At 42.8% G+C, this 18,758-nt stretch overlaps 1 protein-coding gene across 1 annotated transcript; it reads right to left on the bottom strand.

Moving 5' to 3' along the window:
* Nucleotides 1–7,419: 7,419 nt before the first annotated feature.
* cpsf2 (cleavage and polyadenylation specific factor 2) lies at nt 7,420–18,739 on the bottom strand. The gene is made up of 15 exons (XM_085771833.1): nt 18,594–18,739; nt 18,041–18,208; nt 16,550–16,709; nt 16,339–16,444; nt 16,113–16,242; nt 15,891–16,006; nt 15,340–15,527; nt 14,899–15,189; nt 14,716–14,816; nt 14,161–14,364; nt 13,361–13,513; nt 12,791–13,013; nt 12,331–12,645; nt 9,294–9,428; nt 7,420–7,918 (listed from the first exon to the last, which is right to left on the bottom strand). Exons 2-15 carry the CDS (start codon nt 18,187–18,189, stop codon nt 7,826–7,828), a joined length of 2,364 nt encoding a protein of 787 aa, XP_085627959.1. The 5' UTR covers nt 18,190–18,208; nt 18,594–18,739; the 3' UTR covers nt 7,420–7,825.
* Nucleotides 18,740–18,758: the final 19 nt, after the last annotated feature.

Below are 18,758 nucleotides of genomic sequence, written 5' to 3'. Positions count from 1 at the left end.
CCACAGAGGTTATAGCTGCAGAAGCATGCAGCCAATTCATTCTGGAGAGATAGCACCAGAGTTGCAGAGACAGGCTGCAAAGTCTATATTAATACAGCCAGTGCTTTTTCTGAAACAGAGGACAAGTGAGGGTGAGTTCTTCATTCAAGTGGAGGTGGAGGTGGAGGTGGAGGGGAGGAGGGAGCAGTAAAGTCAGTGAGCCAGTAGATTTCTCTGCTGACTGATTTCATCACCCTCTACACCTCCATACTGGAGACACAAGTTGTAGGCACTGCGTCGTAGGAGGGTGAGGAGGAGTTGTTAATGTCAATGGGATTATTATTCAAAAGCAGGCACAATGATTGAAATATATATTTTTTATGGAAGAGTTTGAGTTTTGTTTTAAAGAGCATTTACACACAAATATAAATCATAGTGGCCCCGAAGGGAGGTTTTTGTTTTGTTTTGTTGTCTTTTGTTTTTTTCAACTAAGAAGGTCTGATAATTAAATCTGATATGCGGTTTATGCTATTTCGCATTGGGCTTGACATCAAAATTTTAACAGGAAGACTCACTTTTGAACTTGGGTATAAAGTTTGAAAGACATGGGCATTTTTCAGGCAAGAAGACTTAACCCCCAAAAAAGCTGTAGGAATTATAGGATCCATTGTTTTGGGAGACTAAAAGGAAAATCAAATAATGCTACAGTGCTGACCATTCTTATCTAAAGCTTTCTTTTGAGAATTAAACTTCATAAAAGTAAAACACTAAATCACTGGAGCCCCCCCTTAAAGACTTAAGTCATCTGAGCAAAGCCCAACCCCTGTCTAAAGTGGTCTCGATCCCTGAGGGCAAATCCAAGTAAGATCATAAGTCTTCATGATCTCTGAATGATTAGAGCTGTTATTAGCACGTGTGACGAGGTAATCTCAACTCAGACTTCTTGTGATTTTGGAAACTATTTAGTCACAGTACTTTGTGACTGTGCTGAGGGTCAGGTGTAGCCGGTCTCCGGTGACTAATGAAGTTACAACAAACAAAGGACTAACTAGAAATTAACATATTGCACAGAATGGGTTATTGTGGGTCCACTTCATGTGACAATAATTACTCCTGGTTTTCCATCTGCTGATGAGACTGCGAGCTGTAATTTAAAGATCTGAAGGAATCCAGTGATCCTTTGAATTGAAATGATGAAGAAATGACACTAGTGTTAAAGTCCCTAAACACATATATTACCATTTTGTGTATTACAATAGGGCTCGTTTGAATTATTTGAAAAAAGGTTAAGATAATACTACAGGTTTCATTATAATTTTGCATACAACAAGTAAAAGTAATAATATTTCCTATGGAAAGGTAGCGGACAATAGGGATATCACTGGTGTATTGGAGTCAATGTTATTGGTTGGTTTTTCACTGGATTTTTGCTTTTAAATGTCAGGTCAAGTTTTAGGCGGTAAAATCTTAAGCAGGTCAAGCCTAATAGCAGCCAGGTCAAAATCTAGTCTCAAACCCTAATTTCTGCGATTTAATACTGGAATTAACAGCTCTTAATATTCTGCATTAGACATGTGATTGCTAGAAATAATCTCAACAGATAAGAAGGGTAACAGCAAGTTTGACGAACACTATCCGTCAGGAAAATCGACTGAATTTGTCAGATGCATCAAATCATCCTTATTCTGTGCTACAAGTTAAAGCAAGCAGAATAATTTGGACGTTCTGTTTGACTGAGGTCTGCAGGGCACCACTCAGAGGACCGGACTGCACGAACATAAACGGTTGTAGTGCTGAGTCACTTCCCCGGGTCCAAAACTCCTCGGCCAGGCCTCCACTCGCTTTCACATCGACATCATTCATTTCCAATGATGATTCATCCTTATTACATGGCCTGTGTCATGCTAGGTAGTCGCCCTGAGTTTAGGAGAGACGTCTGCAGGGGTAAACACAGGGAGCTTATCCTCATCATGTTTTCTGTGCTCGAATTAATCATCGGCAGGGTCTTCTCACAGCTCTCAAGGTGGTGTCAGCCGTGTCACATCAGATACGGCCGCTTCCCTCTGATGTGCTGAGCGGAAAGAGCAGGCCAGCCAGGTTGCATTTTGCTGACTGGCTGGAAGCACATGTCGGCCTGAATGCAGTTTGCTAAGAGGCTAATACTGCCCTCATCCAGGAGCATGTTTCCTGATCCTTTTGCCTGCATGGCCTCAAGTTACGGACAACCAACTGGTCAGGTTTGTTTTACTGGGAGTGGAGAAGAATGTGCCGTTTGTACTCAGGCCAAGCAAAACAATCTCATGTGATCTGTCCTAAATATTCAGTCACATACGCATGATCGCTAAGTCATCCACATGGCTCTGTTATAGGGAGCCAGGATCAGTGCCTGGCATGAATACACCCCAACAAAACGCATTGTTTTATCAAAAAGACAACATTGCAGCTGCAGTATTGTGGACTGTGGATAATCTGGCAGCGAGCGCCTTCGTGGATTTGCGCTCGTGAGCATTCCCGCTTTGTGGACGGGGTGTGAAGAGCAGGTTGCATAAGAGGATCACCTCTGTTATGGTGTAATTCAGGATTCCTGCTCAACGCAGCCTTTCTATGTGTATCTTAAAGAGTGGGTGGGCATAAGTGGATCCTTTACAGAAGGACCATAGCCATGGGAAGATGCTGGCACGTTGAATTTGGGATTACCCAAAGAAGGGGGAATTAGGGAAGGGATGGAAAAAAGGAGGAAGGCCTAGAGGGGAACTGTGAAGTGAAGAGTGAGAAGTTTCTCCCCCAGAATAATAACAACCTATAACAAACCTGCTACAAACTTATATTCTAACTATTGTGTAAAAGTGACCTACTCCACAGACTGACTTTTGAAGAAATAGTTTGACATTTTGGGAAATTATCTTTTCAGCTGCTGGCTGAGTTGGATCAGAAAATCAACACTGGTCATTCTGGAGTTGGAGCCACAACATTAGTTTAGCATAAAGAGCAGCAGGTTAAAATAGCTAGCCTGGTTTTCTCCTTAAGAAAAACAACCCTAATAAACACATTGTATCTGCAGTTTAAAGGGATAGCTCAACATTTTGGCAAATTGGCCCATTGCCATAGTTTTAGGAATAGGTTCGTTACCTTTAATTGCAGGTCGCAACTTGTCCACCAGAGCGTTTTGGAGTTGTTGGATTGTGTATTTGATGAGTTTGATGAGGGAAACCAAGAAATCCCATTAGCCTCCATAGCGTAGCTCTGAGCAGCTCGCGGCTCTGCTCCGCCGATCTAAAAATATCTTGCACCGACAATTAAAGGTGACAAACCTACTCCTAAAACTATAGGGATTATGGCAATGGGCCAATTTGCCAAAGATGTTGAACTATCCCTTTAATCTGTATACAGTCAAAGCTGTGGTTTAAATAAAATATAAGTTACATGCTTTAGTTTTCCAGGGTGATGCTAAAGTGAAGCTAATGTTTACTTCAATTTGACACCAGACCAATGATCTATAAGAATAAAAAAAAATAAAAAAGATAGATCCATGCACCAGACATTAGCTGTAGGGCAGCTAGCAACAAACACAAATCACCTGTGAGTTGGTTGTGTTTTGAACTCACCTGAACCTCCAGGTCTTCCTGGTTGTTCCCTCCAGTCTCTCTCCTCTCTCTTCTGTGTTTCTGAGCAATAACAAAGCAGATTTACAGCTGACAAAGCGACCGATCCAGGCAACATTTTCTTTCATCATGTCAGGTTGAGCTGCTTCCTCCTTGGGCCCACTGATATCTTCAAAAAATTTGCTTCAGATATAAAACAACTCACCAAATTACTGTGGCTTGGCATTTGTCCACTAACTAAACAAATGAGAAATTTGGTCTAAATATTATTTTTCAATAATATGTTTTAATGATAATAATATATTTTTAATTATCTAATGTTAATTCTTCAGGTTAAGTTCAACTAAGCTAAGCTAATGAATGCTTAGCTTAGTTTAGCACAGACTTTATGTGATTATTGTTTTTAAGTTGTAAACCTGAGACATTTTAACTAAATCTCACTCGGTAAGGTAAAGCAGGTAAAGTCAATCAGATTGTTAGGCACTTCTAGGATGTTTGTGGTGATTATTAACCTACGTTACTGCCAAAGTCCAAAACTCACACACAGGTTGATTGACAGCTCCTTCATGTCAGTGTTGAGAGAGACTGGTGATCATGTGTTCTTCTGTCTGATTAACTCTGTGCAATGTGACTGATGTTGAGGTCGTGGGTTTGATTCCCATGTTGACAGAGGTGACACCCTGACAGCGCCCCCTTTGCAGTGCCAAAAACAAAGTGGTTTGGATTAACTACTTTAACCTGCATTAAAACTGTTATCTGATATCAGCTTGACAAATTTTATTTAAAAATTAAACAGTGAACATAAATATTGCAAAGTTTTGGGGAATTTAGCATTATAATTTAATTTTTTTTAGCATTTTCTCATTGGTTGTGATGATATCATGGTGTAATGTTTATTGTAAAGTAAGGAGGCATGAGTAGTTATTGTCTAGGCCTGTAATAGATCTGCAGACATTTAAGCGTGATGTCCATTTGGACATGATCATGTGCCATTTTTAGATCTGGATATCGTGGGATTTTTTTCTTTGCCTTATGCTATGTTTGAATATTCCGAGGTTTCATAGAAATTCGTCCCCTTTTCACATTATTACATTGATGTCATTGGCATTAAGTGGTCTGCTTAGTGAGGAGACCGGGAATTCAAAAGGGATTAAATTCATTCATCCTCCAATCCACACAGATGAATGGATACGCACCACAACCAAGATGCTGCCTTTTCGACTGCAGCCTCGTGCCAAACGAGTACAGTGTGGAAGGCAGAGGGGTGCTCGCCCTGCAGCCAGGTTATGGGTTTATGAATTGACGTGGTGTGACAGATTGGCAGGGGGCACTTGTTGAGCGGAGAGCAGATCTCCCGGTGGCCTCCAGGGGGCAGAGCGGCCTCTGTGCTGCCCCAGGGCGACTCTGCCCTGTGCTCTGGGCTTAGCTGCTCGTTACATTAAAACAGGGGCTTCTGTGACAGAGTCAGCATTATGAAAGCTAAGAGGATTAGCTGATGGACATTTCTGGCGTTGCCGGTCAATTATCAAAATGAAAAGCACTGACTGGGCAGGGCTGGCATGCTCTGTGGCACAGAAGAGCTCGTCTCTCCTCCTCATCTCCACTCCACCTCTCTATCTCTCACTCAGCTCCAGTCTGTCATAGGTTACTGTGGTTCAGGGAGGAGGAGGGGGGAGAAAAAAAGAAATAAATAAAGGAATCATTGGTGCATTTCTGAACATGAAAGTTTTTTTTGAGTGTTTATATGTGTGTGTGTGAGCCATGGATTAAAGAAGAGCATTTAAATTTTAATGTTTCTAAAGTGCAAGACTGTATGTTATGCAACTGTATAAAAACAGGCCTGCACGTCAGCCAGCCATCCATGCTCAAGTCTAACTCCTCCAACCATGTGCATGATCACCCCCTCACACACACACACATAAACTCACACTCTCCACCTCTGCTCACATTCACTGTCCTACTTTGTGTGTGTGTGTGTACCCTCCCTGTGATTGTTTAACATCAGTGTAGGAGGAGCCTCCATCCCTGTGTGTGTGTGTGTCGTCACGCTGGCTGTGGGCATGTGTGAGGTTGGAGTTGCGGGGGGAAGGCGTTTTGTTTTGGTATATCCATAAAAGTGGCATTCCACAGCTGCCTGTGTTAAGGATCTACCCCGGGGATTCACACAACGCTGCAAACGTAATCAACCGAGTCAATGTGCCACCACGGCTGCAGCGGACACATCACTCCCCGCAACGACACCCTGCCTTCCTCCTCCATCCTGAACGCCAGCTCTTATCACCCGACTTTCTGATACTCCCGTTACACCTCACTGGGGCACGGCAGAGGTGAGGCTGTATATATTCACGTGTGCCTGAAAAAGATAAGAAAACAAACTGCTGAACCGTTACATTATTTCCCCCCCCACTCCTTCCCATCCTGTCACAAACAGCCAAGGAGGTAAACAGTTGCCCAAAAAATATTAACCCAAAGTATAAAGAGGAACGGTAATCCTAGCTCACCACATAGCAGATTGAATTATATTCAGTCCCAGTTATCACTTCAGGGACAATGTCATCTCACGCCTGCATTACAGATGGTGCTGCTGCATGGGCAGATTTGATATGGGCATTCAGAGGCCGGTTAGATAGGATACCGCTGAAAAATGTCTCCATCTGCTGTTAATGCAGTAACCAGCTGACCTGGTAGGAAGCAAAGCTTGTGCAGAAATGGGTAGTATTGGAAAATGTTTGGTGCAAAAAATATTGGCACACAATACCTTTCTTTACACATTCAAATTATTCCAAACCGAATGCATCAGTGTTTAAAAGGGGATCTACACCAATTTTACACATGAGAATGAATTTTCTAGTCATAAGGAATCATATTTAGACAAAAACTTCTTAGGTGAGTCTCCTTTTCAATTGAATAATTTTATTTCTTGTCTGTATTTGGCTTGTTTAAAAGATATCTCATCTTTAAATAGCATGGATTTTAGTGTCAATCCTCAGGTTGTGACTTGGTTCTTTTTATGTTAAGTTTTCTAATAATTTCTTGTTGTGTTTAGTTTGTTCTTGTGATTGTTTTGGGACATCATTAGAAAAGCAGGTGACATATCTAAAAGGGGTTCAGCCTAACATAATTCATTTCAATATATGCAAACAGATCCCTCCTGTGTAGAAGATTTGTAAATTCTAAGAAAATTACTTTTAAACTTGTGAAACATTACAAGCTGACAAATATAAGCCCATAGAGCTGTGGGAGTTGTCCAGACAGGGAGGGATGATTTGTACGCCATTAAACTGCATTTTGGGAAACTGTAGTATCTTGCTTTTTTTGGGGCTTGCTTGACCTACATTGGGGACTAAATCTCAGGATATCTCAGTCTCTGCTGCTGAAATTTGGACCATTCCTCTTTTTAAGTCTGCCACTTGCAAGTTCTCCAACTTAATGGAAATTGATTGCTGAATTACAGAGAAACAGAAACAATGGCATAAGAACTGGTGTATAAAATGACCAAATACAACTAACCTGGAAACCTGGGAAGTATATGCATGTGTGTGTGTGTGTGTGTTTTTTTAAAATACACCTATGCAAAATTAAACAAATCAGTAAAGAACAGCTCTGCCAAAACATCTACCTTTACCAAGAGTTATTAGTTACTTAACTGCAGAGTATTGAGAGGTGTTCCTAATCTTTTGATCGACCCAAAGTGAGAAACACCTCTGAATATTATACAGTCCACCGCAACATATCATGGAGAGTTTATGGCAGAACAGTGATGTATTGTATCAGACTGCACAGAGGTGTCTAATACGCTTGTTGCAATAGATATCTGAGACAAACCTTTCACAACGCATTTGTGAAAAAGAAAAACTGTCTTTAATGTAATCAAACAAGGGGGAGGGGCTTGCTGTAGTCCATCCAGTGCATTGGGTTGTTACTGTACAGTAGGAGGAGTTTTAAGTGTATGAGATCCAGTCTGTTCACACAACAGAGAGGTCGATCCAGAGGGAGAGCATCTGCCTCTCATTCTGGAGAGGTAAACTAACAAACAAACAAACAAACAAAACACCGTTATCTGGAAAAAGATTATAAAATGGAACATGTACAACAAGGTTTGCAGTAAAACAGCTGGAGCCGCCCATGGGGCAGAGGTAGCCCAAGTGTGGTATTCTCTTGTCCTCTGGTAAAGGATTGTCTCTGTGTTGCCATGGCGTGCTCTGCTGCTGCCATCGCTGCTGCTGCTGCTGCTGCTGCTGCTGCTATACCACGGCGTACTGCTGATACAGCAGCTCCCGGATCTTATAGTAGTCGTCACACAGGCAGCCTTCCAGCCCGATGCGACCGGCCTCCGTCTGGACAAAGAGCACAAAGACGAACGGGTCACCCGGGTCCTCACAGAACATTCATTAACACTTTGTACAACACGGAGACAGGGTTGGTGCGAGTGTTCGTGCAGCAACACAAGCTGACCTTTAAGATAAACATGCTCCCCATTACTTCCTCCAGACTTGGGATTGCAGTTGTTTAATGAATCTCAATCCATCATGAGTTCCAATTTAAATAGCACAAGTACCCGCACGCTCCTTTAACAGTCTCAGTTCTCTTTGATTTCATTTTCTGGGTTGCATCTATTTTAAGTTCTCGTCAATTATGCATTTTGTTGTTGGTATCCTGGCTCACTCGTACTTCTCCTTTTACTTTAGTTGTTAAGTTCTGCCTGTGATTTTTTTGGTGTGTGTGTTTTCTCTGAGGTGAGATGTTTTCATTTGCCTTTGGGTTTTTGTATCCTACTTAGGCTGTCTGTGTTTGTTTCTCTTTGCGCTTTAAAGTTTCACTTTGTGTGGAATATACCGGTATTTTATTTAATAGCGTGTCAGTTAATGAACTTCGACCTCTGAAACCACCAGAGATCTCGCTTGTTTTTTGATCATTCGAAGCCGTTTATAATGAGAAATCCTTTGTTTTCTTGTTTGATACGTTTTGTGATCATTCAGTTCTTTTTTTAAAATCCAAAACAAAATATGAATCTTGATTTTGGTTCACTGCCAACATCTGTTAACACATACATTATGTACAGCCTACTGCTTCTGCCTGTGTTTCTCTAGCCTCCAGACTAAGCTGCTGTATTTCTTATGGCGTCTGAAGCAACTTTGCCGGCTGCTCTGAAAAATGCTGCTTGTTCTTGACTGCTGCACAATCATCATCAAACAAAGGGAGACAATGAATGTGTCACGCTGCTTCACAACAATATTAGTATGCACTTCTGATGCCTCGCAGTCAACAGATTCTCAGGCGATGAATACTCATGTCATTGGGAAATGTCTTCATCCTGTTTGTTGCAGTGATGAATTATTTCTCCTCAAGTGAATTAGTGTCGGACCTGAAGGCTGCTGACGGGAGACGTGAAAGGATGTTTTTTAACATAATGAACCGAAGCCCTTTGACGTTGCTTTTCATCTTGTCCGGACATTTAATTCTGAGTTTCATTAAAGTGATGCAACTCCTCTGCTCATGGAACTAAGTATGAATCAGTAGGGAATAAAACCAGGAGCTCAACATTTTTTTCAATGAGTGGTTTTGGCGACAACAAGCCTGTGCCGTATGTCTTCTTGGCTGCTTTCCCTTGCTGATGGGTCGGGGTGACTAGCGTTGCGAGAGATGAGGGTAGGGGAGGGGGGGGGCGCTGATGGATAGAGCGCTCGGCGAGCCAGGGGGAAGGACACTCACCCTGCGGACGGCCACCATGTTGTTGCACACCAGCACTCCTCCCACGAACTCGGCCTGGATGCCCTCTCTCAGCAGGACCTGCTTGAAGTCGGAGAGGCGGGGCTCGTTGATGAACACCGACTGATGCCCTGGAATCTGAAAAGAGGGAGAGCAGAGGAAGAGCGGATGTCAGAGTGTTTCTCAAAGGGCCGTCTGAGCTGGTATGCGTGTTATCACGTTACAGACCAATCTCATGGCCCTTCTCTTCACATTTTTACCGTATGCAGCTGTGAGTTGTGCGATTATCTGTTCTATGAAAAACTGCAACAGTATAGTCACATTTTTTTAAATTTATATGCAAAAGACAACAAAAAAATCCTACAAAATAAAACCTAATTATCAAAGTGCTTTGTCTTACAATGTCCTAAAGTTTAAAGGAATAGTTCACCAAAAAATGAAATTCATGCTGATGAATACTCCGGATAAGTTTTTTATTCCTCAAAGTGCATCTGAAGACCCGGGTGGGGGGTTTGTAGTCCAGAGTTTAATCGAAACGACGTCATTTAGGACATTTTTACAGCCTAAACAGTCCTGTATTGCGCTCTGACGTTCATGTACGTGAACGCGCCCCACAGGCAAATTCAATACAGGACTGTTTAGGCTGTAAAAATGTCCTTAATGACGTCGTTTCGAGTAAACTCTGGACTATATCCCTTCAGGACACTTGGATTGCAGCGGACATGCAGTGTGGAAGAATATTTCAAGGTTTTTGTGTAGTTTTATGGATTTTTTGTGTTGGGCACCATTACTCTCATATAAAGCTTACGTTGGGACTATGAACCGCCCTCCCGGGTCTCCAGATGCACTTTGAGGAATAAAAAAAGTACTCCAGTATTCATCAACATGAGGGTGAGTCAATAATGACTTTTATTGAGAATTTTATTTTTTGGTGAACTATTCCTTTAAGAGAGCATCTTCTCCATCTCATCTGACAGCTACTGTACAGAGAGGGGAGTAGGCACGCACCTCCTGAAACATGTTTTGGATTGAGCACACACTGGTCTTCCTGTATTATCTGAAGCAATATGTATAATTCAGTCCATTCTCATTTTAGACTGATGCTCTTTGGCAAGACGCCGTTTCCAAATACACATTTGACAGGATGTTGGACAATTTGTTTTTTTCATTCCTCAACGGTGTCAAGAACAAGAAAAAAGATAATGTTGTTTCCATACATCTCTATTGACTGCACTAACCATTTTGGTAGTAAGTTCAAGATATATATATATATATATAAAAAAGATAAGATGTTCCTTTTTTAATCCAATGATGTGGAAAGTTCACCTTCTTTCATTTCAAGTTCAGTTTTCCAGTTCACCTTATCTGATCTGTTTCTTATGTAACTGCAGCAGAGTTAAGTGCCTGCTCCAGTTTGGTGGATTTTTAAAGTTGCTTGAAAAAACATAATCTTTATTCTTCACTCCCAGCAAACAACTTCTTTAGCAGCGTTAATTGGCCCATTAAAGGATTAAGCATTAGCGCTAATGTGTGATTCTTAGAGGTGCTGGGTCCTCTGTGTCATTTGCTGCTTGAAATTTACATGACTGCAAAGTGTTTTGAAACGAGGTTACCTTAACACCCGTCACCTAAATACTACAGAACCTCTCTAAGCTGAGAGAAAGTGCAGCCAGCAACCTCTTCAGCTTTCTTCCCACTTGTATGAAGCCATCAGTCAGAGATGGGCCATTTCACTAATATGATACTGTTGACCTTGGTTACAGATAGTGTCTGGTCTTCTGTCTACAGAAGAGGATTAGGACCAGATGTAACAGCTTCATTTATAAGATTTCTGACTTTAAACTCGAAATTCTGAGATTTAATGCTAAAAAAAAGTGACCCTAATCCTCCTCTTTATCTGGCAATAACAAAAAGTAATACTTGTTCTAAGTGTTTTTAATATTTTAAGTCACCCTCTACTTAAAAGTGGGCTGTACTTATTATAACTTCACTTAGATGTGGGAGCTTCACTGTGCAGAACAATATACAGTATGTGTCTGACATTACAAGTCTGTCCATGTTCATCTGGACAAACACGCAACAGTGAGATTAAGAGTGTGATTAACATGCAGATCCCCGAAAGCACAGGCACTGAGAATGAGCTGTTAGTATATTATCTTGTTTCTAGATTATTCACAGGTCACAAATGGCCACTAAGTATAATATCTGCAGTAGAAAGGTCTCTGCCCCCCTCCCACACTGAAAAACACTGGTGCATCGTGCTGCACCGAGTCACAGGCAGTATACGGCTGACCAACCAGCTGATGCATTGTAAATTTTAACTTTATATCGTACTGGTGTATTATTCTCAGATAGGACTCCTCGTAGGCGGCGAAAATAAGATGTTTAAAGGAATAGTTCACCAAAAAATGAAATTCAGTCATTATTGACTCATCCTCATACTGATGAATACAGTCCTGTACTGAATTTGTCTGGGGCGCGTGAATGTCAGAGCCCAATACAGGACTGTTTAGGCTGTAAAAATGTCCTAAATTATGTTGTTTCAAGTAAACTCTGGACTATATCCCTTCAGGACACTTGGATTGCAGCGGACGAGCAGTAAGGAGGAATATTAGAGGGTTTTTGTGTAGTTTTATGGACGTTTTTGGGTCGGGCGCTATTGACTCTCATATCAGGATTTCGTCGGCCTCCCGGGTCTCCAGATGCACTTTTAAAAAACTACTCCGGAGTATTCATCAGCATGAGGGTGAGGTGAATTTCATTTTTTGGTGAACTATTCCTTTAATTGTCCCTCATTCACAACAGTGTACTTACTGTTACTGCGCTGGTGTTTCTCAGTGGGGGAGGGGGCAGAGACGTTTCTACTGCAGATATTATACTTAATGGCCATTTGTACCTCATATAACCCCACTTCAAAAAAACTGAACTATCCCTTTAATTTTCAACTCACTTCCCAAGACCCTCATATTCAGCAAAAATCAGCCATCAGTGTAACAACTTTGCCCGACAGTGTGAACTCTGTGTGAGTGAATCCTCTCACCTCGTGCGAAGGCAGAGGCTCCAGAGTGGGAATGACGTCGCTCTCCTCGGAAAACTCCTTCTCGTCTTCTCCAAACAGGTTCTTCATGGCGCGTTGGGCCGCCACCGTCGTGGCGCTGTGGTCGATGCCGAGTTCGGGAGCCACGTCCATGGCCAGGTCGCCTTCCTCCACCTCCTCCTTCATGCCCTCCTCCAGCATCACGCCCGTGTCCACCTTCACCACGCGCATGTCCAGCACGCCGTCGATCCACGCCAGCTCCGTGTCTTTGGCTTTGCAGAACTGCAGCGAGCTCACCAGGGAGTCTTTCAACCGCACCTTTATTGTGAGGGGACAGAAATAGAGAGGAGTGAGGACACTGGGCTGTCAAGGAAGGCTGCTTCTCTCTGCTCTGGTGCAGTAATCCAAGAGAGAAAAAACAAATTCACTCCAACGGAGCAGCGGGGCATTTGACGAGCCTGACCTGGTAGATGTGCGTCTCGCTGGTGGCGTCGATCGTCTCCTGCAGTTTGGGCGTGTAGACTTTGATGTCCTTGCTGAAAGCCTTGCAGGACTCGGCCAGGTCCAGGCTGGCCTCGGGCGGCCCGTGGACAATCACGAGCTGTCGGGGCTTCATCTGATTAATAATCTTCTTGATGGAGTCGCCATCGGAGCGACCTTCGTAGTCTATATACGTTACCCTGGCTCTGTAAGAGGAACGCGGACACAATAAAGCTTTTTAAAGCTGCTGATTTGTCAAACATTGTTTAACACCGGCGCAGGGGAGGTTTCTTGACATATTTGTAAATTACCCAGGGGGGGGGGGGGGTTGCTGACAACACGTTGTCTTTTCCAGCATCACTTAGCTTCACATTCAAACATTTACGCACACCTGGAGGTCATCCAACATGCACAACACTACACTGTCCTGCACCACACTACTGGCCGCTGACCAGCTGTGCAGCAGGGGCAGAGTGGAGGGGAGAAAAGCGATCGGGTCAGTTTAAACCTGCAGCGCTCTGGGAAGCCTCTAAAGCTTGAGATGATCACTGACCTGATTTCAAGGTTTTCTATACTGGAGATGCACTTGGTGGGAACAACAGAGAGATCCTGGTCCATGGGTTCGTCCCCGTTGGTCAGCCCCGCCTCCAGTTTGCTCTTCTCCTCCTCTGTGGCCTGCAGCTCAGGGACCAGGAACTCTTCCAGCCTTCGAAAACACAACAGCAGTTTAATAATAATAACTTTATTTATACAGCACCTTTAAAAACACAAGTTGAGAAAGTGCTTCACAAAACAGCAGACAAGTCACAAATGCCATAAAACCATAAGGAATTCAATAAGATAATAAAAGTTGGTATAGAGGAGTTAAAACAGAAGAAGGTGTAAAGTAAAACTCAGAGCCTCTGTGAGATAAAATCGATGATGATGATGATGATGAAAGAAGAAGATGACATCACATAAAGGCAAGTCTGTAAAAGTGGGTTTTAAGAAGTGATTTAAAAGCCGACACTGAGTCCGCACGTCTTGGGGAGGTCGGGGGAAGGGGGGGGGTCTGAAGGCAAAGGCCTGGTCACCTTTGGATTTGAGCCTTGACTTTAGAACGACCAGGAGAGCCGCTGCCGAGGATCTAAGGCCGAGGACTGGCTAATAAGGCATCATGAGGTCTGATATATACACAGTATCTTGGAGCCAGACCAGTGCGAGCTTTAAAAGTGATCAGTAAAATCTTAAAATCAATTCTAAAACTAACATGAAGCCAGTGCAAGGACGAGTGCTGTGATGTCGTCTGTTAAAACCAGTAACAAGCCCAGTTTAATGATGATGCAGCTGATCTCTGATGCAACATCGTAATACCTGATGATTTCCCCGTACTCGTCCCATTTGATCCTCTCCTCGTGCGTGGGGAACATCGGATACGACTTTTTGGCTTGTTTGAAGAAACTGCCCTTGCGGCTCCCCTCGCCCTTCATCATCAAGTCGTGGTGTTTGTTTTTCACCGTGGCGGGCTGATCCAGGTCGTCGTCCATATCGCTCTCATCGCTGGAGTCCACATCCACCCTGCGGCGGCATCAAACAAACATTAAAAAGACGTACATACATGCGAGTTATGTTTTTTCCAAGGGCAGACGGCAGATTTGGTATAAATGTCTCAACGGGGCCATGAGTCATCACGCATTCACACTTCTCTTTAAACAGCCGTCTTCAGACTGAGAATCTAGATCATCATTAGCATTTCTAGGTTTTTATTTTTTATTTTTATTACATAATTTACTGTTTTAGTTATCTTCAGACTGTAAAATTAGATGCACAGGGTGTTTTGCAGCACCGACAGGCATAAAAGCAACATCACATAGAGACACATCCCTTAAACCAACCAGAGGAAGTAGTACTATCTCTGCTGGGACTTACTCCTTTGCTTGTTCAAGTTTCTTCGCTGCTTCTTTCTTTACTTTGTCCTTTTCGAGGTATTCCTCCAGCTCCTTGCCTTCGAGCTTCACTCTCTTCCTCACCTGTCACAGGAGAAGAGAGACAGTTAGCGTCCTGTCGGGCAAACACTTGACACATGAAGAGATAAATCACTGCTGGACTTGCCTCCAGGTCGAGCATCTTCTCCCCGGGGTTGTCGATGAGGTAGCGAGCCAGGGTTCCAGGCGTGGTGCGGTAGGTGAGGATGACGGAGTTTTTGGTGTCTTGGCACCACTGGATGAAGAGCTCTCGAGAGAAGCCGGACTCGAGGTCGGGCTGGCTGCAGAGCACCACCTTGGGGCTGGGCACCCGGGCCAGGTCGGCCAGACTGTGGCACAGGGTCAGGTGACGGAACTGGAACGGGTTGTTTCTCTTGTCCTCAAAGCACCTCATCAGCTTGTCACTCATCCATTCAACCTACAAGAGATTATAAATCATATATTCTGATCTGCTGCTTGTCTCTGCACCAGAGAAACCACCAACATTTAAGCTGTTTTTGCAAATAAAAACGATTCTGATGTTAAAATCCTGTAAAAAATCTTCTCCGGCGTGATCAGTGAACGTTACCTGAGACTTGGAAAACTCCACCACGTTGTAGCTGACGTTGTTGAGCAGAGCCAGAGGGTAAACTCCCAGACCGGCATCCTTTGTCCTCCAAATCTGATCCAGGAGCTGAGCCAGCTCCAGCACACGGCCAGCTGTATCCACGGCAATGAGGACATTGCCGTCGCCACGCAGGGTCTCCATTACATTAGCTTTGAGAAAACGGAGAACACAAAGAGAGGATGTTTAAACGTGAGGAAACGTATTATTTACCCATTCTATTAAATCTGACATTTAGCTTTCATGCTGAATCAAAGGAGGAGCTGAGAAGAGGAAAAACAATGTGTCCTTTGGAGGAAAAATGTCATGCAGTTCAATCCATGTCCAACTGAGTTCTCAAAACATCACACAATGTAATTTTCTGCACAGCATTAACAAAAACAAACTCTCTTTGTCTTAAAGGACAGTCATCAGGATTATACGGTTCATTTGTTTGAGCTTTAGCATGTGTTAGGAAAATTATAAATCACTTGACCGCTGTACACTGCTTCTATAGTCATGTGAAGATTACTTACTAAGAAGCTGCTCGTCTCTTTGTTTACGTCGTGGCTGCACATATGCAGCATTGAAAGAGTCTGTGATTAGTAAAGAAGGACGACTGATGCTCTCCAGCGTGCAGCCGTTCAGGTGGCTGGAAACAAGAGTAAAGACATTAAGACATTAAGACATTAATTAACAGACTAAAAAATGAAAAACAGAAAAATTCCACCTATATATTTATGTGCGTCTGTGCTTACATTTCTCTCTTGTGGTTGAAGTCCACAGCATAAACAACCTCCTCCTCGCCATCCTTCACAATTTTCCAAATGGTGCCTCCTATCATGTGACCAGCTGGGAGTGGTGTGATGGAGAGACCATGTCCTTTCCCTGTCAAGTTAACATAAAAAATAAAAACATTTAGCTGTAGCTGTGACGCATCATCCTGGGAAACTCTTGGCCTATGAAGATCTACATCTAACTCACCTTTTAGGTTCACAATCTGAGAGTATTTCAACTGCTGGATTTTATCAAACGCACAGTCCACGTCATCAAGAGTGAAGAGAGTGAAATCTTCACTGTTGTTTCGAGACTAAAGGGGAAAGAAGTATAAATGATTAAGACAGCAATTGTAAGCATGCAGTTCAACCCCAATGATGAAAGTAAACGAGTGGCATCATTCACTCCTCCGTCTTACCTGATAGAGATCATACATGAACATCTGACCCATCTTATAGACAGGAATTGTGGCATATATAGTACAGTTCAGACCCAGTTTGCCCACAGCGTATGGCAGGGCTCCCAGGTGTAGGGGGTCAGGGTGGGAGAGCAGCACAGCATCAACCTGATGAACATATCTGAGGAGGACAAATTATATTTATATTTATTCATTTTGCAGGCACTTTTTTCCCCACAGTGACAAACAAAAGAGCTACAATCAAAAATACATAAAAAACACATACAGTAAGTGTCTATGGAAGATGAAAACAACTAATGTGGGATCAACAGATAGAGAGAGACAGGGCACATGAGGGTGTACTGTCAGAAGAAGTGGGACAGAAAAGGCTTCTGCTGAGTGAATCGAGTGTGGGGACTCATTTCATCACCAACGGGTCACAAAGCAGAAGAGATTTTCTGCCACACAGTGATGGACGGACCGGGCATCATTCATATCGCAGATAATAGCGAAGGAAGAGAGCTCATAAATCTCAATGACTCAGGATGGCAGATGCAGTGCCAGTGGTCACTCTGTAGGTGATAGGCTCAAAGTCAGTCTTGAAAAGGTTTTGCTGTGTGCCCATATGGACACTGAAACAGTGCAGCTTTTGCCTGCGATGAACAATTTGCCCCAAAAGCTTTTAAAGTGTAAGTAACGGGAACAAAATCCACAACCCTCTTAAATATTCCAACATACAACCAAAATTAAAATGCAACTGCAGCAGTCAAATAAACCATTCCAGTCTTTAATCGCAACATAGTGTAATGTTTACTCAACATGTCCCTATATTAATTATAATGTTGAAAAATATTTATGATTTTGACAGCTGAAGTCACAGGACTATGGATGTTGTCTCCCATCACTTAGTGCTTTAGGAGCAAATCTCTTTATGACAATGAGGAATGAGGAGACTTGGAGCCTATTATTTAAGGTGAGCAAACACAGGGAGCTTTTTTTTTTTTTTTTAGGTTTTTGGATCCCAAGCAGATGTTTCACTGAACATGCAGACAGAAGGGACTTTGCAAAGGTAAACACACAGAGATGACTAGTGCCTATTGAGCAGTACTCTCAAGAATTAATCCCCAAGGGGAAATTCATTTGTCTAGCTCATCTACCATTTGCAGAGGAATTAAAAAGCCTGATGGCTGAAGGTACAAAGGATCTTCTATATCTCTCCATCCTGTATTTCAACTAATTTGTCCAGTCACCTTGCATTCTCGTGCCTGATACTGCCTCCCCAGCAGACTGCAGCATAAAACAACACACTTGCCACCACAGACTGATAAAACATCTGCTCCACCTCGCTGTAGCTGTCAAGAGATCTGAGTTCAAAGAAAAAGAGGCGGCTCTGTGCGTCTGTGTTAAGGGACCAGTCCAACTTATTATCCATTTTAGAGAGGACCTATGCTGTTACAGATGTTCACCAGTGACAGCGAAATTAACACCACACACGTCTTTCAATTCACATACCGTTTCATAGCATCGATAATGTCCATGGAGAAGTTCTCATCCCAGCCACAATCCAGGAGGAAGCGGAATTCATCCACCTGCAGCAGGTAACAGAGGGCCGACTCCTCCTGAACCCCTGACACGGCTGTCAGCTTGATAATGGACGTCATTTTTTCTTCAGTTGACACGCTAAAAAAAAAGAAAGAAAGAAAGATATAATTAGCATGAGCTGACCGCTATGCAAAACAACCTACTCCACAAAAACAATAGTAACTTGCGTTAAGTGCTGTGTGGCTCTTTATGAATGAGCAAACACTTCAGCGGTTCAATCTACAAAGAAAACTATGGTTGTGACTTTTAAATTAAAATTAAACAGTAACACAATGTAGAACAAACTACATGTTAAATGCAGTTTCGTTGTGGAACAGTTCAATAAAAGTAAACATGCTTTGGTTGCTAGCTAACAGTTAGCATACACAACAATCAATGACGCTCATCCACTTAGCATGCTAGCTACAATTTCTGCTAGGGGGATTTTACGTATATTGAATCGACAAATGAACATGTCACACACCATTAAATATGAGATAACACTGCTTTTCTCTCGTTATTACAGAAAAACAGCAAAGTGGAGTTCCTGTAACACCGACTTTAAGACATTTTGGCTAGCGGTTTCAGCACACTTGACTAGCGGACAGACATATTTGCCGCTGCATCATGGGGTGAAGGGGCAAAGGAG

The sequence above is a fragment of the Trachurus japonicus genome, chromosome 24, assembly GCF_045865225.1.
Source record: "Trachurus japonicus isolate A0001 chromosome 24, Traja_1.0".
Taxonomy (NCBI): Eukaryota; Metazoa; Chordata; class Actinopteri; order Carangiformes; family Carangidae; genus Trachurus; species Trachurus japonicus.
Note: the sequence above shows the minus strand (reverse complement) of the source record. Positions and strands in the feature narration are given on the sequence as shown.